At 57.0% G+C, this 26,086-nt stretch overlaps 1 protein-coding gene across 7 annotated transcripts in view; it reads right to left on the reverse strand.

Moving 5' to 3' along the window:
• The window catches only part of CACNA1B (calcium voltage-gated channel subunit alpha1 B), a 193,021-nt gene that overhangs the window by 86,142 nt on the left and 80,793 nt on the right, over positions 1–26,086 (reverse strand). For 4 of the 7 annotated variants that reach the window (XM_060300063.1, XM_060300061.1, XM_060300062.1 and 1 more), the window contains exons 14-20: positions 25,233–25,364; positions 24,996–25,068; positions 15,052–15,169; positions 12,996–13,063; positions 9,983–10,089; positions 2,350–3,174; positions 1,175–1,392 (exon numbers count right to left, since the gene is read on the reverse strand). In XM_060300063.1, coding sequence (XP_060156046.1) covers positions 1,175–1,392; positions 2,350–3,174; positions 9,983–10,089; positions 12,996–13,063; positions 15,052–15,169; positions 24,996–25,068; positions 25,233–25,364 — 1,541 coding nt within the window. Of the gene's footprint in view, positions 1–1,174; positions 1,393–2,349; positions 3,175–6,604; positions 6,668–9,982; positions 10,090–12,995; positions 13,064–15,051; positions 15,170–24,995; positions 25,069–25,232; positions 25,365–26,086 lie in introns of all 7 variants that reach the window. The other 3 variants (XM_060300059.1, XM_060300065.1, XM_060300064.1) reach the window with 2 other exon arrangements.

A 26,086-nucleotide genomic window follows, 5' to 3' on the forward strand; every position in this document is an offset into this window, starting at 1 on the left:
GTTGCCAGGGTTGGGGAGGAGGGGCCACACCTCGACTCCCGTGGACAAAAACCAGGTGGGGACCCTCAAGCTAGTCCAGAAAGAATGAGACCCGGGGGCTGATTTCGGGAGTCTGGGAAGACAGACACACTACTGCCATGGGAGGTGAAACGACAGAATGGACCAGGGAAAGCTTTCTTCCAAGGAAGCAACGAGGAAGGGGGAGGCTCAGCGGGCAGAGCCAGCCACCCCCACTGTTACACCTGGCGCTGTGCACTATCCATCGGCCCCAGGCGAGAGCCCCTGGGTAAGAGGGAGCGCCCGTTCTGTGCGTGGACACGTCTGCAGACAGGCAAGCATGTGGCAGCACCTGGGCCTGCCTGAGGCTGAATCTTCATCTGGAATTCCAAGTCACCTCTGCCCCTGGGAATGTTTTTTTCTATCCTTGGTGTTCACAAAACGCCCGTGCACCTGCGCATAATGTGAAGGGCCTGTCTTTGTCACCTGCAGGTTGGCATTTTATTTACACTGTGCCCTCAGTGCCCGCACACAAGTCAGTTGTGGAGCGGCTGCTCCGTCATGACCTCACACACAGTATGAGGGAGGGAGGGGAAGAAAAAGGGAAGCTCAGGCAAAGGCCTGGGAGGAACTGCAGAGCCAGGACCATAAGTAGGTGGGTGGAGGAACTGCAGAGCCAGGACCATAAGTAAGTGGGTGGAATACCACCACCCTGAGACCCCCCTCCTCTCGCCCGCTAGCTCCCGACCTCAGTCAGGTCTGTGGCCACAGTCCTTAGCAGCGTTTGTGCGACTGTGAAGAGCCGTGACCGCGCTGTGGTCTGTCTTCCCGACGAGACTCTGAGCCCCGCAAGGGCAGCCAGTCCCACTCCCCCCTGCTGTGCCCCCTGCACTCTAACACCATGCCTGGCACTTACCTGGTAACTTGCAAATACCGTTGGAAGGAAGCAGACTAGAGCTTAAGTGACATGTAATAGCAAGAGGGCTCCTCTGGGGCACTGGAAAGCAAAGGGATAGCAAGGCACAAATGCTGACAGCAAAGACTTTCCAGTTGGGGAACAATTCACAGAGGCAAGCTCTGTCCCCGGGTGGCTGTCACGGAGCAGGAGGGAAGGGGGGAGAGCAAACCGAGCCTGCACAAGGTGGGCCCTGCCCTGATGTTATGGGGAGATACTCACTGGAAACGACCGTGGTCTCCCCAGGAAGGCCAGTCAGCATCACTGGGACGTGCACAGTGGTGCTCAGATCCGAGGGTTGACTGCCCATTCGAGTAACGTTCCGCTGATTATCTGCATCCTCGGGCTGTTCTTCCACCTTCTCTAGACAGGTGCTGGGCAGGGCATGCACAGGGCCCACACCCATTACCCCACTGGCCTCCAGATCACAGTGTGGCTCCCTGCAACCAAGAATGCACATCAGAGTCTGATGGAGAGCCAAACTCCTATTCAGTCTGCAAAACCCAGCTTCTTAAACCCCTATACAGATCAAATAAATCCCTGATCACCTCCTCTGTCATGGTTTTTATCACCCTATACATTTCTGTTTTTAGGTCTGAAAGGTAGGGACAGGGCTGACTCACCTGTTTGTCCCTGGCACAAGGCCAGGCATGGCTGATATCACGTTATGTGTATATAACAGAACTGTGTGCAGAACGAAGAAGCCTGGAAGAGGATGTTACCCTAAGCCACCCCATCTGGGGCCCCACCAGGGCAAAGGCTCAGCACAGAGCTCTGCACACAAAGACCGTGCCCAGGTCGGGCTGATCCTGAGCTGTGGCCTCTGGCTGCACGAGTTCTGGGTGGTCTGTGACTCATTGGCAAGCATGGAGACTGCTGGCCTCAGCCTAACAGCTCCTGTTACCCCTGGGTTCTCACAAAGTCACCGTCAGATCCTGTCCCAGCCAGGGACCGGGCTGGGCTGGCCTGGGATGGGGGTCCTTTCCGTCATGGCCGCATAGCCCAGCCCCCTCCCATTCCACCATTTAGTCCTGTGGTCTCCTCAGGCTTCCCTCAGGCTCTCCCGACTCGCCTTGCTTCACGGGGTGACACATTTTTCTCTTCTCCCCGGGGTACCTTTTCCAAGTCTCAGTGTCCCAAGCCAGTCCCAACACTTTCACCCATAGCCTCCCTTCCTCCCGGGCGCCTTAGAGCTACGCTCCCCACCACGCCGGCCCAACAAGGCAGGACTGTCACCACTGCAGAAAGGGGCTGAGACAGAGGGCTGGGCCGCCCGGCCAGGTCCGCGCACCCCTGATCTGTGTAACCCTACCAGCCTGCCCCTCACGGGCTGGTTGGCACGTCCGGCCCAGTCACCACTGCCCCCAGCCCCCCCGCCCCCCCCCGCGCTGACTCGCCTAGGCTGGTGGTTGCGGAGCTCCTTGTCTTCGTCCCTGTCCCCCACCTCGCCCTCCTTCTCCGCGGCGGCCTCCTTCTCCGCCTCCTCGTGCGCGGACGGCGCCTTGTGCCGCGTGCGGTGCCTCCGCGCCGGCTCCTCTCCGCTCTCCGCCTCCCGGGGGCCGGCCCGGGGGCCGCCGCGGTGCCGCGCTCGCCGCTCGCCCTTAGCCCCGGGCGCCGCGCCCTCCCTGCCCGGCTCGGGCACGTGCCGGTGCGCTCGGTGGCGCCGGGGCTCCCGCTCTGCCGCCTCCTCCGGGGAGCCGCGCCGGTGGTGGCGCCGGCCGCCGTCGGGTCCCGGGCCGCGGCCACGCTCGCTCCGGGCCTCCCGGGGGCCCGCGGCCTCCTTGCTGCGGCTGCGGCGCGGCCGTGCCCGCTCCTCCCGGGCCCCCGGCTCCCCGCCCTCCGCCTTCGGGGCGTCCGCCGTGTCCTGCTCCCCCGCCGGCGCCGGCGCCGGGGCCGCGGCCGCGGCCTTGTCCCTGTCTCTGTCTCGGTGCCGGTGATGCCTGCGCGGCGGGTCCGCGCCCTCGGCAGCCTCCGCGCCCTCGGGCCGGGCCTTGCCCCCCGCGGGCCCCCGCGCGCCGTCCCGGCCCGGCTCCACCACGAGCGGCCGGTCCAGGTGCGTCTTCATGTCGGGCCGCAGGTGGCGGGAGGTGGCGAAGCGCAGCCGCTCCTCGGCGTCCATCTCGCTGTACAGCGCCTCGCAGCTGGCTCGTAGGTTCTGCAGCCGCAGTTGGCTGGCCCGCTGCTCCCACACCGAGCGCGCCTTGGCCGAGTTCTGATGCCTGCTGTGGGGAGACCCGCGTGAGCCGCGCCCCCAAGCCGCCCCCCACCTCTCTGCCTCGCAGGGGAAGCCACGGATGGACACACAGCGATGGAGAGATGGCAGAGGGCGCAGTGTGGGGGGGCGGGGGGGCGGCAGGAGCCCTGGCAACCCCAGCAGAGTCGAGGGGCAGAGTTGGCGGCCGATACCCAGGGAAACAGACCTCATCCCTGCGCCCTCCGGGGGGCGTCCACAGATGGTGAGAGCCTCACCTGGGGGTGGGGGGCTCAAGGCCGGGGGGACCAGGGGTGCAGAGCAGTGGGAATGACAGGCACCAGCATGAGGTGGCAGACAGGCTTCCCGGGCAGGTGGGCTGCCCGCCAGGAAGGCCAGAATGGGGCGAGGAGGGGGGCAACGTCCAAATGGAGCAGGACTGAGGAGGCAGGAAGCAGGCTGCCCGAGGAGGGGCTTCTCTGTCTCCACCTCCAGGAGGGGAGCCACTGGCCAGAGGAAGACGGGGTGTCTGAGAGTGAACCCGAGAAGAGGCGGGTCGTCAGGAGCGGAAGGGACAGTTACCCAGGGAGCGAGGGGCCCCGGGGGCGGCTGGCCCTCGCGGGAGTCAGGCGGGGACTCTCCCTGCGGTGGTCGGCCCCATCTGGGCAGCTGCCACTCAGCTCAGTGACCATTTGCTGAATGCCCAGGAGCCCAGCAGGCAGGTCTGCGGCTGGACACTACGTCCTGTGTTCAGCAGTGCCCTCCTCTCTCCTGGCTCCACTGGGGCTGAGAGCCTTCCGGCGCCAGGAGTGGCCTGTAGTCCAGGCTCAGCCCTCACTAGACAGGCTTCTAAAGGCCTTGACCGCCCCCCAAGCTCACCCACACGGTCACAGGTGGATTCCACAGCCACAGGGTGCGTGGAAGCCCTTTGCATTCTGGGATATTTGCTGAACAAGACCCCAAAGTTGGCGAGCCGGCACCACCTCCTCAGAGGCCAGTCTCGTCCTGCAGCCCCTGGAGGTCTCGGGACCACTGTGGGGGGGGCAGCAGTGGCAGCACGAGGACAAGGGTGGCTGTGACATCTGGGCCAGCGGCCACCTCCTCCAGCCCTCACAACCACCTCAGGGACTGGGTGCTGCTCTTGTCCCCATGTCACACTGAGCACGGAGGACGTGACTCACACAGGGTCCACAGCGAGTCACTGACGGAGCCACGATCGGACGCATGCAAGGGCAAGAGGAAACAAGTGTCTAAAGGAGATGCGAGGCCTCCGCCGGACTCCAGCTGCACTGACCGCACAGCCTAGAGCCACAACCTGGGGGCCTTGGGGGCCCAGGTGGGACAGGTCTCCACCCCCCGGCTCTGAGCCCCAGCCACTGAGCACCACGCTGAGTCCTGCCCCCAGGGTGGGGAGCCATTTCCAGGGAAGCACCTTGAAAGTATGAGAGCAGGAGAGCCTGATGCCTGTCCTTGGGGGCCCAGACGGGGGGCAGGCAGGGCAACGTATGGGGGACAGCGGTCAGCCTCTCTGACCACCTGCTGACTGGTGGGCAGCACACCTTCGGCTGCTGCCCCGTTCCCAAGGTCACCTGGCAACAGACCCACCTTCTCTCCTTGGCTTCAACCCAGAGCCACGGGGGACCTACCCATCCCCAGCTGACACCAAAACAAAGGGCCCAACTCTGAACTATGCCGAACCCTGTGAAGTGGACAGCAGCCACCAGGGGCGCTCCCCAATGGTGCAGGAACCCGTGAGGGCTGACGGCCGGACACTGGTCAGGCTTCCCCATCAGCCCAGCAGGCCGAGATGGGCCTGGACTCGGAGCCGTTGGGCGGCAGGTGGTGGCCTGCTCAGACCCAGCCATGAGCCCTGGGGACCCGCCTGTCAGAACAGAAACAGGCAGGCAGTAAAGACGATGGGGACGTGGTAGCTGGTAGCTCAGGAGGAACGGGCTCTGCCCTCAGCCTCACCCTCAGACGCAGCTCTGTCTCACCCAGGAACCAGCTCAAGTCCGCGGAGAGGCGGGGTGCCTGCTGGACTAGAGGCTGCGTGGGGCTGGCAGGCTCCCCTCATAACTTCCCAGGGGCGGCTCTACCAGCCCCGCTCCTGCTGGGTGGCTGCCTCTCTGGGCCTCACGCCACCCGAGACTGTCTGCGCCTGCCCAGCACGCGGCGGCGCTGCTGGCTGCCTCTCTGGACGTGTCTCTGCCTCTGTGCCTTGCTGGGGGGCGGCAGCCTGCCCCCACCTGCTTGCTGCTCTGTCCCTGCCCTGCCTGGCATGTGGCGCAGCGTGGCCGGCGCTCGCCTCTCACTCTCTGTGTCTCCACCGAGCTCCAAGAATGTGCGGGGGCGGGTCAGGCTCTGACCCACAGTGCAGTGTGGCAGAGGACTCTGACCCAGGCGAAAGCCTCGTCTAGAAGCACTCCCGAAGGGGGCACAGGGAAGGGCCCCCCCCCCGCCCCACCGAGTCCAGCCCGGCTTGCAGGCAGAGCCCGGCTCAGCCGCCCTGACCCAGATGTGCCAACAGGATTCAGAAGGAGCCTCTGTGGTGAGGCCCTGCTTTGAGGTCTCCGTGCTGAGAAAGTCAGTCTTCCCTCAGTCACCCCCAGCTGTGACGATGTGGAGCAGCCCAGGTACAGCAGCGCTGGCACCTACGCCCGCATCTCAGGCCACCCGGGAGTCAGTCGTTCAGGATCCAGCCTTCTTACCCTGTGGACGTCGGGGGCCCAACAGCCAGCAGGTCCGCGTGCTCGTGAGAGCACCGAGCCCAGCTCTGTGCTGGCCAAGTAACAGGGGCCAGGGGTTCAGGGACGGCAGGAGTGCCCGTCACCACCAGGACACGGAGAGGGCACCTGGCCATCTCCAGGGACTTCTCACCTGCAGAAAGAAGGCCCTGGGGCAGACTGGTGTCACCCCCAGCAGGGCCACCCTGGGGTTTCTACGGCTCTACCTCAGGCTTTGGCTGGTCTCCGGAAGCCTCACGAGCAGGCAGAAGCTCTGCTCTCGCGAGAACAAGACTTCCTAAGGGTCCCAGAGACACCCCCTCCCCAGCAAGGCAGGGTGGGGCAGGAGGACCCCACGGATGTCCTGAGCCCCTGAGCAATCCTCTACCTCATGGGAGCCACAAGGAGACAGCCCCAGTGGCACCCAGTGGTGGTCACCTCAGGAGAAGTAGATCTGCTCAAGACACCAGAGTGACAGCACAGGGACAGACAGGCAGGAGGACAGAGACCAGGAGGGAGAGGAGGAGGGGCTGAGCCCAGAGAGCCTGATCCCACGAGCAGGACGTGAGGGCGTCAGGAAGTGTGCCCGCCGTCCCCGGCCAGGCTGCAGGATGTGGGCCTGGAGCTGCCCCCTGAAGCGAATGACTTGAAGTGGGAAGCAGAGTTAGGGGCGGACAGAAGGCGTTGGCGTGTAGTTATCACGAAGCCATAGATGGAAATTGCAGCAGAGAGACTCACGGTGAGGTTACGCTGGAGACAGATGAGCTGCGAGATACAGTACCTCGAGTTTGCTTTACAAAACTGCACATGCAAAAAACAAAACAGAACAAAAGTGAGAACACCAGAGAGTTCTACGAGAGGCTAGAACGGTGTGAGCCGCGCCGGGTCAGGGCACAGGCTGCAGTGTGCATCCAGGCAGGAGGCCGGGGATGCTTCTATCAGAGTGAGGCCGGCCGAGACCTCGGGGTAAAAGAGAAGATGAGAGAGAAGGAGCGCCCACGGAGCAGTGACCCCCACGGCCGAGGGCAAGAGCGCCATCTTGGGCCGTCCAGCGCAGCTCTGTGCACACTGCCCTGGAAGGGCAGGGGGGCTGGAAGGAGCGGGTACCACTCGTCCGCCATTGTGATCAGCCCCCTCGCCCCCGCCGGACCTGGCGCCCCACTCCCCGGGCGCCAGGGAGGGCTCACCCCTGTGGTCCCCTGGCCTTCGAGGCGGAGCAGAGCCGGCTGACACAGGGGCCTACCTGCCTCCGGCCTCACCTGGGCCCTGCTTCCTGAACACCGTGCTCAGCCCCCAAGCCGCCCTGGCCCCTCAGCTCCCCAGGCTCTAAGGCACTGCCACCAGGTCACCACCAGCCTCCCCAGGGGCAAACAGGTTCTACCACCAGCCCACCTTCCCTTGAGTGTCCTTCTGGAAGTGTCTTTCTGGAAGCTTTTCCAAAATCAATAGAGAGAAACCATAGGTCTCTTTACAGTCCTTTCCCTCCCAGGGGAGGACCAGGTGGGTCCCCAGCGCTGCCTTCTCAAGGTTGAGTCGACAAGCATTTCTGAGGAGCTCAAAGCAGTTCCCCTGCCTGGCTGCCCTGCGTGCATACAGGCATGTGTGTACAAGAGAGTGAGCAAAGCGGTGTGCATGGCTGAGTGTGTGAGCTTGTGAATGAGCATGTGAGCTGGTGTGAGTGTGACTGAGACTGTGTACATTAGGAGAACAAGGATCAGAGCAAGCGTGTGTGAGTGTGAACCCGCGTGTGGGAGCGGCCGTGGGCACCGGCACTTGTGAGTCCCAGTGACGTCGAGGCCGACACAGCCGAGAGCCAGAAGGACCGCATCAGCCTGAGTGTCCTTCCCTCCCAGGAGGCTGAGGGGACTGTCCCCTGAGGCCAAGGACACTGGACCCCCAGTGGCTCTAGGGGACTCGGGCGCCCCTCTGAGGAGGGTCCGTCACAGAGCCTCCGTCCGCTCGGGCACGGCCCATGGAGCCGCTCAAACACCACGGACACGAAAGGCGCCCTGAGCATCAGAGGCTCACAGCGCACGTCTCGACCAGGCCCCCGTCTCACAGACCACACAGCACCGCTGCGGGAGCAGGTCAGAGCGGGGTCCCTCGGAGCCTCTCCCACCACCTCAGAGGCTCGGGCAGAGAAGTGAACACGGAGAGGCTGCTGCTGCCAGCAGAGCAGGGAACCGTTGGGGCAGACGGGACAGACAGGCGCTGGAGCACAGCTCCTGCCCGCAGATGCCTCAGCTCGACGGAGGAGAGCAAACAAGCACGCACAGTGGTCCTCACGCCCCCACCCTCCGCACCTGGAGTCACGTCAGACCCACTGTGCATGCAGCGGAGATGGGCCGAGGACAAGCCCAAAGCCGCGTCCCGGGGGAGGCCGCGGGACCCACAGCTGGCCCAAGAGGGGGACGCAAGGGCCAGTGCCTGGACATACCCCAGCTTGGCCGTGACAGGGATGGGCCAGCACCGAGCTCGGGGCCTGCTGTGAGGGAGAGCGCCAAGTGTCCCCCAGGCCCCGGGGATGCAGGCCTACAGCCTGCTTCCTGCACAGCGGCGTCCCAAACGGGGACGGGGGCGGAGGGAGAGGAAGGACATCCAGACTTCCCTCTCGGGTGTCCTGACAAGCTCCCCGTGGCTGTGCTGAGGGCCCCTCCCCGCTTAGGTCCCAGCCCAGGTGGGAGTGGACACCCTGCCGCACATCCCCAAGGAATGGGCAGCCCTGGGCAGCAGCAGGGGACACAGGACACCACGCTCCCCTCCGGGACAGCAGGAAGGCAAAAGTTACACAGAAACTCCGCAGGGCCCACGTGAATAAATGGGTCAGTCACCAACCACGTCCTCTACACAGACCACCAGCAGCTTAGGCAGCTCAGGAAGTAACCGGGTCACAGCAAGCCCAGGACCAAGCAGACCGAGCAGGTGCATTGGCCAGACGACAGAACTCCAGAACAGCTGGGCACTGGGCCCCCAGCAGCTGTGGAATGATGGCGGCTGTGTCCTGCCTGGCCCCTTGCAGGCCCCCTGCACCCCTGCCTGGACTCCCAGGGCCTGGGACCTCCCTTTACTTCTTCTCCCCCAAAGGCCAGCACTTTCTGCTCACCTTAGAGACAGGTCCTCCGCAAACATCCTCCTAGAAAACAGGCCATGGCCCTGTGGCGTCCAGGCGAGAATGGGGCTGCTGAGATGCACCCTCACCCGTGCGTGTACACACTCCCACTCCCACAAACGCATCCACGTGCCAGCGCACTCTCGGCACCAGTGCCTGTGTCACCACAGACGGGCCTGAGGTGCTCCGACCACGCAGCACAGTGTGCACGGGAGAGGGGAGCAGGTGCAGAGCGGGGGCCCGTGGAGCAGCGTGGGGAGTGGGAGCCGTGGCGGGGGCTGGCGAGCGGGGCAGAAGGCAGGGGCAGCAGCTCCAGGGTGGGCTCAGCCTGGCCCCGAGCCCCTCTGTGCTCTCTCACGGCCACCCAGTGACCGGGATTGGGCCGGACTTTCCTGCCTCCTTCCCCGGGGGCCAACGCCCCCCAGCCCACCGTGGCTTCTGGCCCTGCGCTGGGGCGTTCTGTCCCAACTCGGAAATCCATAACGCCCCCAGCAGCACTCTCAGCTGGCTCTGGGTGACCAGAGTCCCCGACGGAAGTCTCAGCCCCGCCTGCACCTCTGCTCATCAGAGAGGCCTCCTCTCGACCCCTGTCCCAACACCAGAACTCGATACTATTGGAAACTGCATTAAGTCTCTTGGGCTGCTGAAGTAACCCCTTGAATCTTCCGGCTCACAAAACACACTTCTGAAAGGCGGTGTGTAAGTCAGACACACCAAGTCCCTGGCGCTGCCCAAGACTGTCCAGAGGGCCGCCTTCCGTGGTCACTCCCACCCACGGCGTTGCCACACCGCGCTCTCCCCCCGGCGGGGAGAAGCGGGGAGGCTTTACTTGGTGGTCTCTTTGCTCAAAAGTCCCCGCAGGGGAGGAGTGCCATTCCCCCGCATCTCAGCTCCTGGGAAGGGGCTGTATCCTAACAGCTCCAGCCAAGGCGAGGGCCCCTGAGGAGGCCCCGGGGGAGCTGGACTCTGCTCCCGCCACCGCCCACAACCCACTCCGAGAGCCTTACGCGGCGATGGAGATGTTGGCGGCAGACATGGGGCTGACTTCAGCCACTTCTTTGGCCTTTTGCAGAGCAAGCTTCTGGTTGGCTGCTTCTTCCATCTCCTCCTCGTCCTGTTTGGACAGACAGAAGTGTGTAGCTAGCCTGAGAGTGCTGTGTCCACTCCGATGCCACCAGCTCTTCCGCCTGGGGCCTCTGAGTCCTTCCTGCCTCCTGAGCCAGTGGGGCCAGGAAGCCAGCTCCTGCCTTAGCACGACCCACCCACGCTCCAGACCGCCCTGCTACGCCCACCTCTGCAGGCAAGAGTCCCCAGGGTTTCTGTGTCAGCACCCCTTCCCAGGGCGCTCACAGCTGACAGCCCCACTCCAGAGCTCCAGCCCCAGGGACCCATTTCCACGTGTTAGTCTTCATTCCATCAAAATGCAAACCCACCCCTCCTTTATTCCCACCTGCTCCCCCGCCACCCAGAGCACTTGTCACACTGGAACGAAGTCACCTCTTCCCCAGGGTGCTGAGCCAGGGCGAGGGGCAGGCGCCCCACCCTGAGCCTGGGTCCCTGCCCTGCACCACCCACACGAACCATCACCAGCAATGTGCCTAGCAGGGCCACCTTGCAGCCTTTGAGCTTTTCCACCTGCACTCATCGGGTCACATCGGTCTACCTGTGACCATGCCTGGCCCTGTGTTCCCTTCCCCACTGAGTTCCTGGAGAGGAGCCCCACGGCTCTCTGCCACCCGGGATAGCATGTGCTCATGTGTGCGCACCTGCGCAGACACCCCGCCCTGCCTCTGCCCTCTCCACGGGAAGGGAGTGGACATCCAGACAGACCCTCCAGCCCTGGCCCCATGTCACGAGGCAAAACCAACATGATCTGCTCCTCAGATCTAGATAAACAGCTCTAGGCTGAGTCTACCAGCCCTGGGAGGGAAACCAGTCTCTGTGCCGTCCAGCTAGATCACTGGGCCCATGCTTATATCCCCCATTACCCCAATCCCGGGCCCACCTGGCTCCCCTGGGAGCTGGCATTCCCAACATGTCCCCAAATGTCCTTGAATCTGCTTTTAGAGGCAGAGCAATGGCAACTAAGCCCCCTATTAGCTGTCTGAAGATTTCCCACCATAGAGAAGAGACATTCAAACTTCAGGCCTCAGAGGGGAGGCAGAGCTAGACCCACCAGAACACCCTAGAGACGTCGTTCCTCCAGCTATGGGCTCCATCCTGGTTTACGGCCCTCAAATCACTCCAACTGGTGTTCTACAAACAAACTCGATGTGAGTTTATTTCCACTTCAAAATAAATGATGCTACCATATATTTGTGGGACTGTAAAGGAGGGAGTGTCCGCCCTTTGGTCTCTTGGCCAGCCCAGGAATGCCCCATAGCCTGACACAGACAGGCGTCCACCTGCCCCAACTCCCAAAGCAAGGAAATTCCTGAATTAGGGCAGTTTGCCCAAAGGGGCCACCACCTATGGTCTGTGCATGGATACAGGGCCCCAAGGACATGGCCTGTCAGTATGTCCTCACCCACTGACAGCCTTGAAGGGGCAGTGAGAGCTTTGAACTCAAGCTCACCCAGCCCAGGACGATGCTGCTGGGCACCCCTAGCTCACGTGGTCCTGTAAATCCTGACCCCAAGAAGTGCTCTGTGCTTGCACGGGTCCCCCCAGCCAGAGCCTTGGGCCATTCTCCAGCCCCTCCTGAATGGCAAGGTTCAGTCTAGGAACTGGCTAACAACAGAAATGGGCACGCCAGTGGGATTCCCAATCCTCAGAAGCCAGCACCCAGAAGAAGGGAGGAGTCCAGACCCACAGGCACTGCCCCAGCCCAGCTAGGGGGTGGGGGGAGGCACACTGCACGGGCCGCCCCCGTGGAGCACTCCTCGCAGGGAGCCGGGTGGGGCAGCAGGGCACCTGTACAGCACGCGCTGTCAGGACCACTGTGGCACACCTGCATCTCTGTCGCCTGCCTTCCTCAGGGAAGGCCCGAGTCAAGCCCCAGAACGGGGACAGTGTTAAGAGTCTTAGGATGTGCTAGACTGGAGTGGGTGCTACACAAGTGGGAGGCTGTCAGGGACGGCGGGCGCGAGCGCACAGACACCCACACACACAGGTGCGCGCACAGGCATAGGCCCGGCGTACAGAGCAAGTATGCGCGTGCCTGCAAGGAGCAGAGCCTGCTCAGAGCCCCTGACCAGCAGGAGTGCCCTCTGCACCGGGAGCCGGGCTTGTCAAAGCGCCAGCCTGAGGCTGAAACAGCGGGCTGCCTGCACTGCCCAGGGCAGAGAGGGTGACGGTAAGCAGGCAGGGGGTTGTGCCATCTGGAGGGAAACCACAGGGGAGACACGTGTAATCACGTCCCCCACCAGGCTCAAGGATGAGACATGACTGTTAGACGACTCCCACTGGGCACAGCTTGGAAAGAAAGCTGTCCTGCCGGGACACGGGCTTGCTGAGAACAGGCACCGACTGCTCCCCCAGCGCCAGCCTGGCCCGACTCAGGACCGCGCTGCCCAGCGCCAGCCTGAGCTCAGCCAGCCACACCGGGAATGACCACAAGGGTCCCTCAGTGCCCTCTGGGGTCTTCAGACTGGATGGCCCCTAGGCCCACCTCCTGATGCGTCTCGCTCCTGAGAGGACACAGCCCACTCCACACAGAGACCAGGGCAGCCCGGCCCCCATCTTCCAGGCCCCTCTCTGGTCTGCGCCATGTCATCCACCACCAGCTCCCACACCTCCTCCTGCCTCTCCGGTCATCCTTCCCAGGTCTCGGCTTCCCAGGAGCTGCCCTCGTGCCCATCTGCCTTCCCAGCATGCTCTTTCTGCCTACCTCCTCGGTGCCGTTCCCCACAGCCCTGCCTGTCCAGGGCCTGGAGGAAACACCCCTGGACAGCAGTCACATGGCCCTTAACCCAGGTCCTGGCCCTCCTCATGGCTCTGCAGCAGCATCCAGAGCGACACGGATTGACCCCCCCCCACCCCACCCATAGCTAGGCTGCAGGTGGGTCCCTACCTACACACCTTGGTCAGTTCCTGCGCGTTGGCAAGGTTGTCCACGGCGATGGCCAGGAAGACGTTCAGCAGAGTGTCTGGTCGGCTCCAGCTAAGGAAGGGAAGCCCTCCGACGCACAGCCTCTCCCAGGCTCAGACCACGGCTCCCTCTGACAACACAGGGGCCCATCTCCCCAGGGCCTGAGCAGCCTCGGCCTCCTTCCTTGGTGTCCACACGCCCCCACCCCCGGCCCTCCAGCCCTGTCAGCCCGTCAGCCCCAGACACAGCCCAGCCCAGCCGCTGGGTCCTGTGGGCCCCTGGCCTCCACCCGGCCTCCTTCATGCAATGTCACATTGCCCGGCCTCCTCGAAGGCCCACACCACCCCTTCCCCCCGCCCCCTCTTCAGGGCCGACGCTCCAGGCCGGAAGCTCGCGCTGTGTTGGATTGATCTGCCTTTGCCTCCTAGGAGGGCACAAGGGCTGCCCGCTCTGCCCCCACCTCTCCCAACAAGCACCCAGGCTGCATGTGGGCTCTGGCACCTTTGGGTCCCACGAGCAGAGACCGACGGACCAGCTTCCTGGCAAGGCTCACGGACACATGCCTGGCTTCGTTCCCACCTTCCTTTACCAAAGCCGAGTCCTGGGACCCCTCCCTCGAGGTGCCCCTCCTCCAGAGCAGCAGGGGCAACGTGCGGATGGCAGATGCCACGGGAGTGCCCAGCAGGAGGCCGCTGCCTCCAAAGCGTCCTCCCACTGTGCCCCCTGGGAGCCGCGACAAGGCGCTCCTATGGCCCCCAGTCAGAAAGGAGGAAACGAAGGCCACAGAGGGCAGGTAGCTCCCCAGGGTCCCAGGGTCAGGGGGCCCAACGGCCCTGCCCCGCCCATCTGAACTCTGCAGGCCCAGGCCCTCGCGCTGCCGCTGACCTGAACCCCCTCAGGTTCCCCGTCAACGGAGCCGCCTCTCCCAGCCTCAGCGCCAGGCAGCACTGTCCTCCCTGCGCTGCCCCCGCCCCTGCCCCAGCCCCAGCCCTCGGTGCCTCACCCCTGTGCCGCCCCCGCAGACCCAGGCCCACCCCTGGCCCCCACGGGTGGGTGCCCTCCCGGTCACCTAGTGTCCTGCACACTGACGATGGGCAGGCAGTCCTTTGCCATGGGGTGTCCGCTGCCCGCTTAATGCCAGCTGCCCCTTCCCCTCAGCTGTGACAGCCGAACCGTCTCAGACCCTTCTGGTCCTGGGACAGACGCCCAGGGACAGCCCTGGGCCCCATGTTATCCCAGCGGCTCTGGGCCAGTGCCACGCTCAAGCAGCCGTCGGCTCTGCGTGACCCCTGTGCGTCAGGCCCCCTGTCTGGCAAGGAGGTGCCCTGGGACTCAGGGGGGACCCACATCCCAGGGCAGTGCCTCATAGACAGGCCTGCTCAGGGCCCCAGCGGGGCCCACGGGACAGGACGCCAAGGTCGGCTGCTGCCTCCTGGCACTGCCCACAGCTGTGGGCACCCGCAGAGGCCTCGCTACGCCGAGAGCAGGACGAAGGCCATGCCCCTTGGGGCCCAGCCACAGGGACACACTCCAACCGGGCGGCGCGGTCAGGGGGCCTGAGGCACAGCCTCCCTGGCTGGGCTTGCCCTGACGCCCCAGAGTCCCACAGCCCAGACCCTGAAACACAAGCCTGAGGAGTATCCTCCGCACAAGACCTTCCTTTGCGCTTCTCTGCAGGTGGGCGTTTCCATGGGCGAAGGTTTGTTCAAAAGCCCAGTGCCACAACTTAATTACTGAATTAAATTAAAGTGAAAACAAAACACATGGCTGCCCTCAGGCTCAAAGCCACGTCTTCCCGCCGCTGACCTCGCTACTTGCCTCGGGACAGCCCACGCGCTGCTCGCGCTTTCCTCGGCCCCGGGGCCGACCTCAGGCTGCATCTGTAACTCAAGCTGCTCCTGGGCAGGGGTGCATCATGGCCCACCCTCCATGGGAAAGCCGCCCACACGTTCATTCGTGCCGACCACCGGCTCCGTCCTCCTGGGGAGGGAGGGGAGAGCAGGCCCAGGAAGCACCGACCCCCTTGCCCAGACGGCAGAAGGATACAGTTTCCAAACAGCGTCAGGACAATGAAGTAAACCGACGAGAACATGCCTTTGCTGACTCCACCTTGCGATTCGATCCCATGATACATCACCGCGTTCCAGTCCTCCCCAGTCAGGATCTGCAGAGGGCGGGAGAGCAGCCGGGGCATGTCCCCACAGCCACCCGCGTTCACACGCACGCCAACACCCACAAGCCCATGGGCACACGAGTGCGCACACACAGGTCCCTGGATGATGGTTAAGGTGGCCCAGGAGCCTCCAGAGAAACTTCCAGAAGGACATGGCTGCTGGGCTGGGTCAAGATGAATATGCTCTGGGTTTCTGCCAAGAATGGAAAGGGAGCTCCCAGCAGGAGAGAAAGGCGAGCAAAGGCAAGGAGACCATGGCAGAGCTTCCCACGTCCCAGAGCTGCCTGGTCACTGCCGCACCAGTGAGGAAACTGAGGCTCGCAGGGGGCACAAGCTGCTCACGGCCAGACAACAGCTACAGGGCCTCTGACCCTCCAGGTGCCTGCCTCCCCTGGCCCAGGGGGTCCAGGCCACGAGGGCGGCTAAATGCCGTCCCTGCCCCATCGGGAAACACGTGCCTCTTTTTCACTTGTATTTGGGGGAAAGTGCAAGGGGATAAGGTAACAGACACTCGTGTGTCTGCCACTCAGAATGGAAATTGCTAACATTTTGTCATATTCGCATCAGGTCCCACTGCCCACGATCACCCTCGACAGGCAACCCCAACCGTGAACCTGGGGGGCCTCCAGTCTTTGTGGTCCTACACCACACAACACACACACACGCCTATAAATGAAATACACCACGTGTGTTTGAAACATGCACGGGCAGGTGTCAGACTACATCATCATTCCGTTCATTCACTCTTTTATCTTTGAAGTTTCCCCGGGTGGACACGTATAAACCCACTGTTCGTGGAAGGTGCTGCATAGATCCCTTCCACGTACTCACCCATCTTCCCCAACAGGCACTTCCGAGGTTTTTGCCGGTGTGTCCCACTGTGAACATGAAGTTTGTCTAGAACTGGTTCTGCTGGATCGTAGGTTCTGCACGCCTTTGACTTCACTAGACATTTCCAAAGTGTTTATCCCAAATTACAGTCCCACCAGCAACGCAGGCTCTGTCTTCCTCACACCCTCGTCCCAAACTGAGCGCAGTCACACCCTTTGATAGCTCCCGGCCGGAGCGGTGAACGGAAGAGCCAGGCAGGCGGGACGTCTTCTCTTGTATCCAGTGGCTGCTCAGATCTCCTTTCTGTGGCCTTTTCAACACTTTGGCTTGGATTTCTGGTAACTCACCTTTTCTTACTGACCTCCTTAAGTATTCTTGTATATGCTAGCTCTCTATCTGCAATGTCTACTGGAGAAACCTTCTGCTGGTCTCCTTTCTGCCTCTAACTAATTGTTTGTGTTGTAAAGAGGTTGAATGAAGTCAAATGTGTCCGTCTTTTCCTTCATGGTTTCTGCTTTTTGCCCCTTAAGAAATCTCTCTCCGTCCCAAGGTCATAAATAATTTTCCTCTATTTCTTCAAATCATTTTAAAGTTTGGCTTTTAGGTCTCTAACCCAACTAGGGCTTGTGGGTACTGCTCTGTGCACACCTGAGGATGAAGACCTCCTTTCTTCCACACAGAAGGCTCGTTTTTTGACCATCCCATCCCGCCCCCATTGATTTAAAATGCCATCTTTTTCATATGAGCAACTTCCTACATAGGCTTGGGCATGTTTCTGGGCTTTCTAGTCTGTTCTTTGATACTTTGTCTTTATACCTCACAATCTTCATTACTGTAGCTTTATAATAAGTCTTGATATATGGAGGGGCACATCACTCCTTCTTGGACTGTCCTGGCTATCCTTGGCCATTTACTCTGCCACAGAATCAATATGCTGAATTCCAAGAGCAGTTCTGTTGGGATTTGGATCCCAAATTAAATTAGGGAGAACGGATCCCTTTACCACAGTAAGGCGTCCCATTTATAAACATAGGTATTCAGTTCTTTCGGTCTTTTAATAACAATTTATAATTTCACCTGTAAAAGTCTTGCATACTTTTTGTGGATTTATTTCTGGATAACATAGCTTTTGTTACTACTGTAAATGAAGTCTTTCATTTTAATTGGATATTCTAATTGAATGATACTGTTATATAGAAAAGCTTTATTTTTCCTGTGTTGACCTTGTGTTCAGCAACAATGAATTCTCTTATTATTTCTAATTGATTCTCTTGAGTTTTCTATGTAAATAATCACACCATTTGTAAATAATAACTATTTTGTCTATTCCTTTCCAGTTCTTCTGCCTCTTTCTTTTTCTTATTACATTGACTTCAACTGCCTGAATACTAGATATCCTTAGTTATGCTTTCAATCTGTATTAGTCTGGGTTCTCCAGCGAAACAGAACCAAGGGGAGATGTCTGGGTATATCTTGTGGTCATGGAGAATAAGTCCCAAGACCCACAGCTGACAAGGAGAGACAATGGTGTAAGTTTCAGCCCAACTCTGAGTCCAAAGACAAGAGAAGACGGATGTCCCAGCTCAAAGATGGTCGGGCAGCGAGAGTGGACTCTCCCTTAACTCAGCCCTTTTATTCTACTAAGGCCTTCGGTGGACTGGGTGAGGCTTCCACATCTGCTTTCTCAGTCCACCAATTCAAATGCTCGTCTCATCCAGAAACACCTTCATAGACACACCCAGAAATAATGCTTAATCTAGACACCCCATGGTCCAGTCAAGTTGACATAAAATTAACCACCAACAATCTTTTATCTGTGATGTTTGCAACGGTCTTTGTAAAATAATAGCTTTACTGAGATATAATTAACATACCATATAATTCAGTCACTTAAAGTGTATAATTCAATGGTTTTTAGTATATTCACAAAAATGTGCAACCATTACCACAGTCAATTTTAGAACTGAATTCTAAATTCACAATTTAGAAGTCTGAATTTAGAATTTTATTTCCATCTCTTCAGAAAAGAAACCTGGGCTTCCCTGGTGGCGCAGTGGTTGAGAGTCTGCCTGCCGATGCAGGGGACACGGGTTCGTGCCCCGGTCCGGGAGGATCCCACGTGCCACGGAGCGGCTGGGCCCGTGAGCCATGGCCGCTGAGCCTGTGCTCCGCAACGGGAGAGGCCACAACAGTGAGAGGCCCGCGTACCGCAAAAAAAAGAAAAAAAAAAAAAAAAGAAACCCATCCATATTAGCTATCACCCAACTAGCTGTGGGTTTGTTTTCGGTTTTTTTTTTTTTTTTTTGAGTCCTCAGTATTTTAAGTTCTTTGTATAACACGTTTTTCATCATCATATCAATATTCTATCTTTCTAAATCTATTGATATGCTTATTTTTCTCTTTTAAACTGTAGAGATCAGGAAATTACATTGACAAATTATTGTATTACTGAGATAAGCACAGTTTAGCCATGAGGTTCTATTTTATACACAATTGGATTTGATTTTTGAGTATTCTATTTCAGACTATTTGCATCTACCTTCGCTGAGCGAACACTTAGAGTGCCTGCCTGCTGTGCGTCAGGCAGTCTTCAGGCACTTGACATCCTCAGTCGACAAAACAAAGCCCCCGCCTCACAGATCTGTGGAAGGAGAGAGCTCTCTGAAGTGGAGCCAGGAGGCCTGGATGGAATCTGGCCTTTGACCACTTCATGTCCTAATGCAGGCCTCCAGAACATCTGTCAGAAACTCAAGACACTTATCAGACACCTACCCTACAATGCCTGGTGACAGCCGTCCTTGAAGGACACACAGTTCCCTTCTTGTGTCAGAGCGCAGCCTCGTGGCTTTTGTCTTACAAGCCCCCGACTCTTTCTCTTCCCCAGGACACTCTTTTTATTTTAGCCAAATCTGTGTCTCTTGAATTGCAGTTCTTAAGACCCCAAAACACTTCTTATTTGCAGCCTCCTACAGTTTTTTTGGTTGACAGAGCTCACGCTCTGTCTGCATTTTGCTTTCCTTACACTGTCTTTGCCGGGCTGTGGGGTCAAGGTTGTCCTAGCCCCATGAAATGGTTTCTTCCCTTCTCTGGAAGTGTCTGAGTCCATTACCATCTGTTCCTTAAAGGCGTGGCAAAACTTACCTTATAACTCCCCGAGCCCTGCGCAGGAGGCAGGAAGGCAGGAAGAGAGCTTTGACTAGGGATTCCATTTCTCTAACGGTTATAAAATTATCCAGTTCTTTTTTCTTCTTGAGCTGATTTAAGTAACTGATGTTTTCCTATAGAAGTGCACATTTCATCTAAGTTTTCAAACCTATTGGCATAAAGTTGCCATAATATTCTTTTGGGATTTTAAAAATATCTCCCTTTTCTGTAGTTATACCTCCCTTTTAGGCTATACTTTCAAAAAAAATATTTTTTTATTGAAGCATAGTTGATGTACAATATTATGTAAGTTACAGGTGTACAATACAGTGATTCACAATTTTTAAAGGTTATATGCCATTTATAGTTATTATAAAATATGTCTATATTCCCTATATCGTACAATATATCCTTGTAGCTTATTTTATACGTAATAGTTTGTACCTCTTACCCCTATATTGCCCCTCCCCCTCCCCTTTCCCCACTGGTAACCACTCTTTTATTCTCTTTATCTGTGAGTCTGCTTCTTTTTCATTATATTCACTAGTTTGTTGCATTGGGCTATACTTTTTATTTGTGCTTTTTTTCTTGATCAGTCTTGCTATAAAGTTATCTACTTTATTAGCCTTATTGAGAACGAGCTTTTTAGGATTTTGTTATCTTGGTATTTTAGTTTTATGTTTCATTAATGTCTGCTCTTAGCATCATTTTTTCCTGCTTTCAATTTCTCTTTGGTTTACTCTATTATTCTTTTTTCTAGATTTTTAAGATGAGCACTTAACTTATTTATTTTTAGTCATTCTCTTATCTTGATAATTGCTTTTAAGACTCTAAGTTTTCCTCTAAGTATTGCTTCAGACTCATCCTATGAGCTTTGCTAATTATTGTTCAGTCCTAAATATTCTGTACTGCCCACTGTGCTGTCTTCTTCAACCCAAACCCTCAGCTTTCAAATATGGGGAAGATCTTAAGTGACTGTTTACTAGTGCTTTCTATTTATTTAAGTAATATCAAGAATGTGCTGGACTTCCCTGGTGGTTCAGTGGTTCGGAATCTGCCTGCCAGTGCAGGGGACACGGGTTCGATCCCTGGTCCCGGAAGATCCCACATGCTGCAGAGCAACTAAGCCCGTGTGCCACAATTACTGAGCCTGTGCTCTAGAGCCTGCGAGCCACAACTACTGAAGCCCACGTGCCTAGAGCCTATGCTCCGCAATGAGAAGCCTGCGCACCTTAACGAAGAGTAGCCCTGCTCGCTGCAACTAGAGAAAGCCCGCGCAAAGCAACAAAGACCCAACGCAGCCAAAGAAAAATAAACAACATAAATAAATTTTAAAAAAAAAGAATGTGCGCTGTAGGACTGTGATTCTTTAATGCTTGTAGAAATTTCCGGAGCGACTTAACAAGCGATCGGTTTCTGTGAATGCTCCTTGTGCCCCAAATAACGGCTATTTTATTCACTATCAATCGGCAAGTTCTGTGCGCACCAGCCGATTTGTGACTGCTGTGCTCGTGAGTTCTTTTACATCCTGTCTAATCCCTGATCAGCTTCATCCTTCAGTCTGATAGAAGTATAAGTCTCTTAAAAGAGGGTGGACTGCTGATCTCTCCCTGTAATTCTGTCGGGTTTTGCTTGGTATGCTTTTTGAGCCGTGCCGTGAGGCTGCATCTTCCTCTTATTGTTGCGTAATGTACTTCCTGATTTTTACAACAGCTTTTTTCTCACCTTCTTTTTCACTTCTATTTTGGCTGATGTTAACATTACACCAGCTTTCTTTTGGTTAAGGTCTACTGAGTTTATCTTTTTGTACCCATTTAATTTTAAATTATGTACGATTTCAAACATTCAGAAAGGTACAATGAATAATATTTAAAGCTCTGTGTACCCATTACCCAGCTTAAGAAATAAAACTTTAAAATGTAGCTGAAGTTCCCTCAATAGAAATCTCCAGTCTCATTCCTCCTCTCCCCCAGCCCACCTCACCCTGAATTTGGTGTTAAACATTCCCATGCAAGCTTTTACACCTGTACTTCCATATATACCATAAACTTGTTATGCAATGTGTTTTGAAACAAGATGTTTCCATCCTTATTAAATATTTAGTATCATATGCTAAACCATAATGGAAAATAATGGAAAAAGAATGTATATATGTATAACTGAATCACTTTGTTGTACAGCAGAAATTAACACAACATTGTAAATCCACTATACTTCAATTTAAAAAATTAGTGAAATAGTATCATATGCCTTGTATTATTTCAAATCTTGCTTTTCTTTTTTTTTTAGCTTAACATTGCTTGTGATCCATGTTAATATAGTTAATTCTAGGTCATTCACGGTCTTGCTGCGCAGACGGAACACACCCTCCTTATCCACTCTCCTGATGATGAACAATCAAGAGGTTTCCAGCGTTTCGCCATCATACACGATGCTGCTGTGATGGTCTCGCAGGTCTCTCTCTGTGCATTAGGCCAGGGACCTTCCAGAGCACATACCCACAACAGCAACTGCTGTGTGTGAGTTCCGGTGGGCTAGATACTGTGACATTACTTTCCAAAGTGGTTCTACCAACCCCCCAACAGCACAAAGGAATCCTCATTTCTCCACCTCTTCTCTAAACCTTGAGACTGTTAGATTTCTTAATTTCAGCTAAACTGACAGGTGGCTTTACTGTGCATTTCCTGACTATGCGTAAACAGATGACGGTTTTTACAGGTCTACTCATCAGCCCGATTTCCTGTCCCGAGTTCCTTGCTTGTACACTTTGCCCTTTCCTGCTGCATTATTTGTCTCGCCTTTTTGATTTGTGGAAGTCTTCGATTTATTCTGGTTATTGGTTATTTATTCTGGCTGTTGGTTATTAGCTAATGCTGTGGAAACATCTACTCCCAGCCTATGACTTCTTCGTTTGACCTTTTTATGGTGTCTTTTGATGCACAGAAATTTGTATTTCAATAGCCAAATCTGTCAAAGCTTTCCTTTATGATCTGTGCTTTTCTACATCTTCCTTAAGAAGGCTTTCCCTGCTTTCAGTCAGTAACATTACTCTCCTGTATGTTCTAAAATTTCAGAGTCGCTCTTCACATTTACATCTTAATTCATCTGAACTGATATTCAAATCTGCTACAGGGTAGAAATCCAACTCCACGTTTTTGTCTATGGATAACCAAACTGTCCATCTGCAGTGACAACATGAGTGTTCTGTGTGTGTAAGTATTTCATCTGTAAATAATGACATTTTTCTTTCTTCCTTGGCAATCCTGAGAAATGTTATTTCATTTTTTTCTTATTCTACTGCACTAAGACCACTGATACTAGCATAATCTGCTAAGGGTTTTTATTTGCAAGGACTGTTGGGTTTTATCATGGGATTTTCTTTTAGAAAAAAAAATTCACGATGGACAGTTTCAAACATACAAAGTGGAGAGTGTAATATATCCCTACGTACTCATCACCCAGCTTCAACCATCAACACAATTTGTCAGTCTTGCTTCATCTGCCTCTCTCTCTGGTGCTTGGCTGTGCTTTTGCTAGAGTTCAAATGTTTTCTCTGATCGTATGTGTTTTTTTCCTTCTTTAATCTGTTAAGATGAATTACATTAATAGACCTTCTAACGTTAAATCATCTTGCGTTTCTAGGATAAATTCAAGTTGATCATAAAGACGATCTTTAAGTACACCCAGTGCTCCCCTCAGGACGTTTTGTCTCTCTGTGTGTGACAGTAATCTATATGTTCGTTCTCTTATATTGCCCTTGTCTAGTGTTTTCATACCAAGGTTATTCCAGTCTCATAAAAGGGTGGGTGTTTCCTCTTTAACTTCCCTGGAGTCGTCTGTATAAAATTGGAGTAACCTTTCTGAAATATGCAGCAGAATTCACTTGTAAATCTGTCAGCGTGTCTCCAGGGCAGGTAGATTTTTCAATTATTCAATTAGTATTCAGAAATTATTCAGTTTCTGAAATAGCCCAGCTTTTCTGCTTCTCCTTGGGTTAATGCACCTTTTCTCCCCATTTATCCTCTTTCCTAGACGTATCCATATCCGTGTCTGCAGCGCTTTCAGCAGTTGGCTGTGACTCTCAGAATCTGTGTCTGGGTGTGTCTTTCTTCCACCTCGAATTGCGGCTCTCTGAGTGGGAATTCCAGGCCAACAGGGACCGTCCTCCAATACTTTAAAGTTGCTTTTCCCAGACCTTCTGGCATCATTGCCACGAGAGGCCTGCCATCAGACTGGCATTCTTTTGCAGGAGCTCTGTCTTTCTAGAACAGATTTCAAGATTTTCTCTGTAACAGGCTGTGTCCAGGTCTCAGCTCTTTCTGGAACATCGCTGGCGCCCTCTCTCTCCACCTCTGAGCCGCAGCTGGCTCAGGTCCTCCGCGTTCTTGAGAGGATCACGTCAGTGTGCGGTTCAGCCTCCACTTTTTATTTAAGCAGCTGTGTCTTTTACTTCCAGGAATGTTACTTAGTTATCTTTCGCATTAACCGGAGATCCTCAGGTCCGAGGTGGCTTTCTTCCGTAATTTTGTGCTGAGTTCTTCCTTCACCCTCTGAGGGTTAACGGCGCCTGCATTAGTGTGCTGCTTCAGTTTCTTAGGAGCGGCTCACCCTCCACCTGTGGGCGTGGTCAGGCAGCTTCACCAGGAGCAGAGTTCAAGCTGTTCTCCCCCTGGTCACATGCCTCCCTGTGCCCTCTCCAACCCCATTCAGAAGCAGGGGCTCCGGCCTGGGTCTCAGGCCCTCGACCCAGCATCATCCTGTGGGCGTCACAGGCCCGGCTGGGCCAACAGTCTGTCCTGGCCGTCCTCTCAGCCTCCTCCAGCCTCGACCACTCTCTCGGCCTCCTTAAAGGGCTGGACGCTTCCCCAGCTCTGAGTCAGTCAAGCCATTGGCGATGCTTCTGATGGAGAAGGTGCGAAGGGTAGTACGCTGACGGGCAACCCAATCCTTAAAGCTCAGAGGACGGCGAAGCCACAGGACCCGAAAGTGGGGTCGGACAGGAAACAGAACGATGACAGCCCGGGGTCTGGAGTCCTGCCAGGCCGGGAGCAGACGAACCTCTGGGAAAAGAGCTGCTCTGCTCCACCCAGGTCGGGAGGGGGGCTTGCGGGTGACATCACGAGACTGAGTCACTCTGTCAGCAAGCGTCTAGTGTGGTTCAAACGGTCGGCTGGAAAGACGCCTTCCTTTGAGAGAGGAGCCCCAAAGGTCCCCTCTCCATACACTCATTGTGGCTCCAGCGCTGGCTGGGGGGCAGCGCCAGCGGCCCCAGAGGCCAGGAGCCAGGCAGGGCCCTGGCCAGAGCACCTGCAGCCTGTGGGCTTCCCTAAGTGCCATTGTGGGCACCCCCGCCGCCCCCGCCTGTCCTGCTTGGCCTCAGGTGTGGCGGAGGGTGCTCATTGGTGAGGCCAGTTGTGGGGCACCCAGGGGCCACAGCTCTGTGAGGGGGACAGCGCTGAACCGGGAGAGTCCTCAAGAGGGAACCAAGGCTCAGCGTCCCCAGGGGCTGCGGGCGGCATGTTTCCAGACACAAAGGGAAACAGGGGCCGCTGGGGCCAAGCCATTGGAGGGAGAAGCCTGGGGAGTGCTTTCCACTCGACTCTCAATGGACGACGGCTGTGATCGGTTCCAGGTCTCGGGGGCAGAGAGGTAAGTGGCGACCTGAAGCCAGGGCCTCCCAAGGTGTCCACCTGTTCCTCGGGCAGCTCCTTCCGACCTGGTCCCAGCGCGGGGGGCGCACGTCAGAGGCGGGAGGGGCTGACGGGGAAGGCAGGCTGTGTGCCCTGCACACCCGGCAGGGGGGCCCCACACGCCAGAAGTGAGCCAGGAGCGGGAGCCTTACCTGGAAGACCGTGAGGATGGCGGCGGGGAAGGTGTCGAAGTTGGTCGTCGGAGTCTCGTCCTGAAAGTTGAACCTGAGAGGAACAAGGGTCTTGGACAGAGGCAGCTCCATCGGGCTGGACGGGCTGCGTCTGGTGCCAGCGGCCCCCCTCAGGACCCTCAGGGAGGAGAGCGGAGGACGCGCCCGGGGCGGCACCATCCCCTCTGAGCGCTGCGTCCGGGGCCCGGCCTCACTTACTGTCCCCCGAAGAGCTGCATGCCCAGCAGGGCGAAGACCACGATGAAGAGGAAGAGCAGGAAGAGCAGGCTGATGATCGACTTCATGGAGTTGAGCAGCGACACCACCAGGTTCCGCAGGGAGCTCCAGTACCTGCGGGGAGAGGCCTGGTCCGAGCGCCTGGACGCCCGGACACGGACGCACGTGCCTGTGGCTTCCGGCGCCTGCTGGCCTGAGGGCCCACGCTCGGTGTGTGGAGAGTACTTTCTCAGGGGTCCAGACCACCCATCTGGGCCGCGCCCGCCCCCTGCCCACCGGGACAGCAGACGCCAAGGGTCCAGCGCTAGGCTCACGGTCGCCTCCTACACCTGCTCCCCAGTCTCCCCACCCCCACGACCACGCTGCCTTCGCCCCTCAACCCCCTCAGGCCAACTCGCGGGAAGCGAGGGCCACGGCCACACAGGAGAAGGGGCTGCACTGGAGCATCCATCAGCATCGCCACCCTCAGCACGCGGGTCCCCGCGCAAAGAGCCTCCACTGAGCAGGCCGGGCACGGGGTGCAGACGCTGACCCCAGCGGCCCTTCCCAGAGGTCCAGGGCCACACAGTGCGGAGCAGCCCTCCAGCCTCGACTCCCCTCCACCCCACCCCTCCAACGCTCCTGGGGGTCCGAGACTCTGTCCCTCTCATTCAGCTGGCCCCCCCTGGCTCACAGGCCCCCTGAGGTCTGCCCACGGTCTAGCTGCTGCTGGCTCGCTGGGTGATGAGTCCCCTCCAGCTGCGACCCCCAGGAGAGCCCAGGCAGACGTACCACATGCCTCTGTGCCTTTGCACTTGCTGTCCTCTGCCCTGGACTAAGGCATCTGCCTGGGGCAT

The sequence above is a fragment of the Globicephala melas genome, chromosome 6 (assembly GCF_963455315.2).
Source record: "Globicephala melas chromosome 6, mGloMel1.2, whole genome shotgun sequence".
In the NCBI taxonomy this organism is placed as follows: Eukaryota; Metazoa; Chordata; class Mammalia; order Artiodactyla; family Delphinidae; genus Globicephala; species Globicephala melas.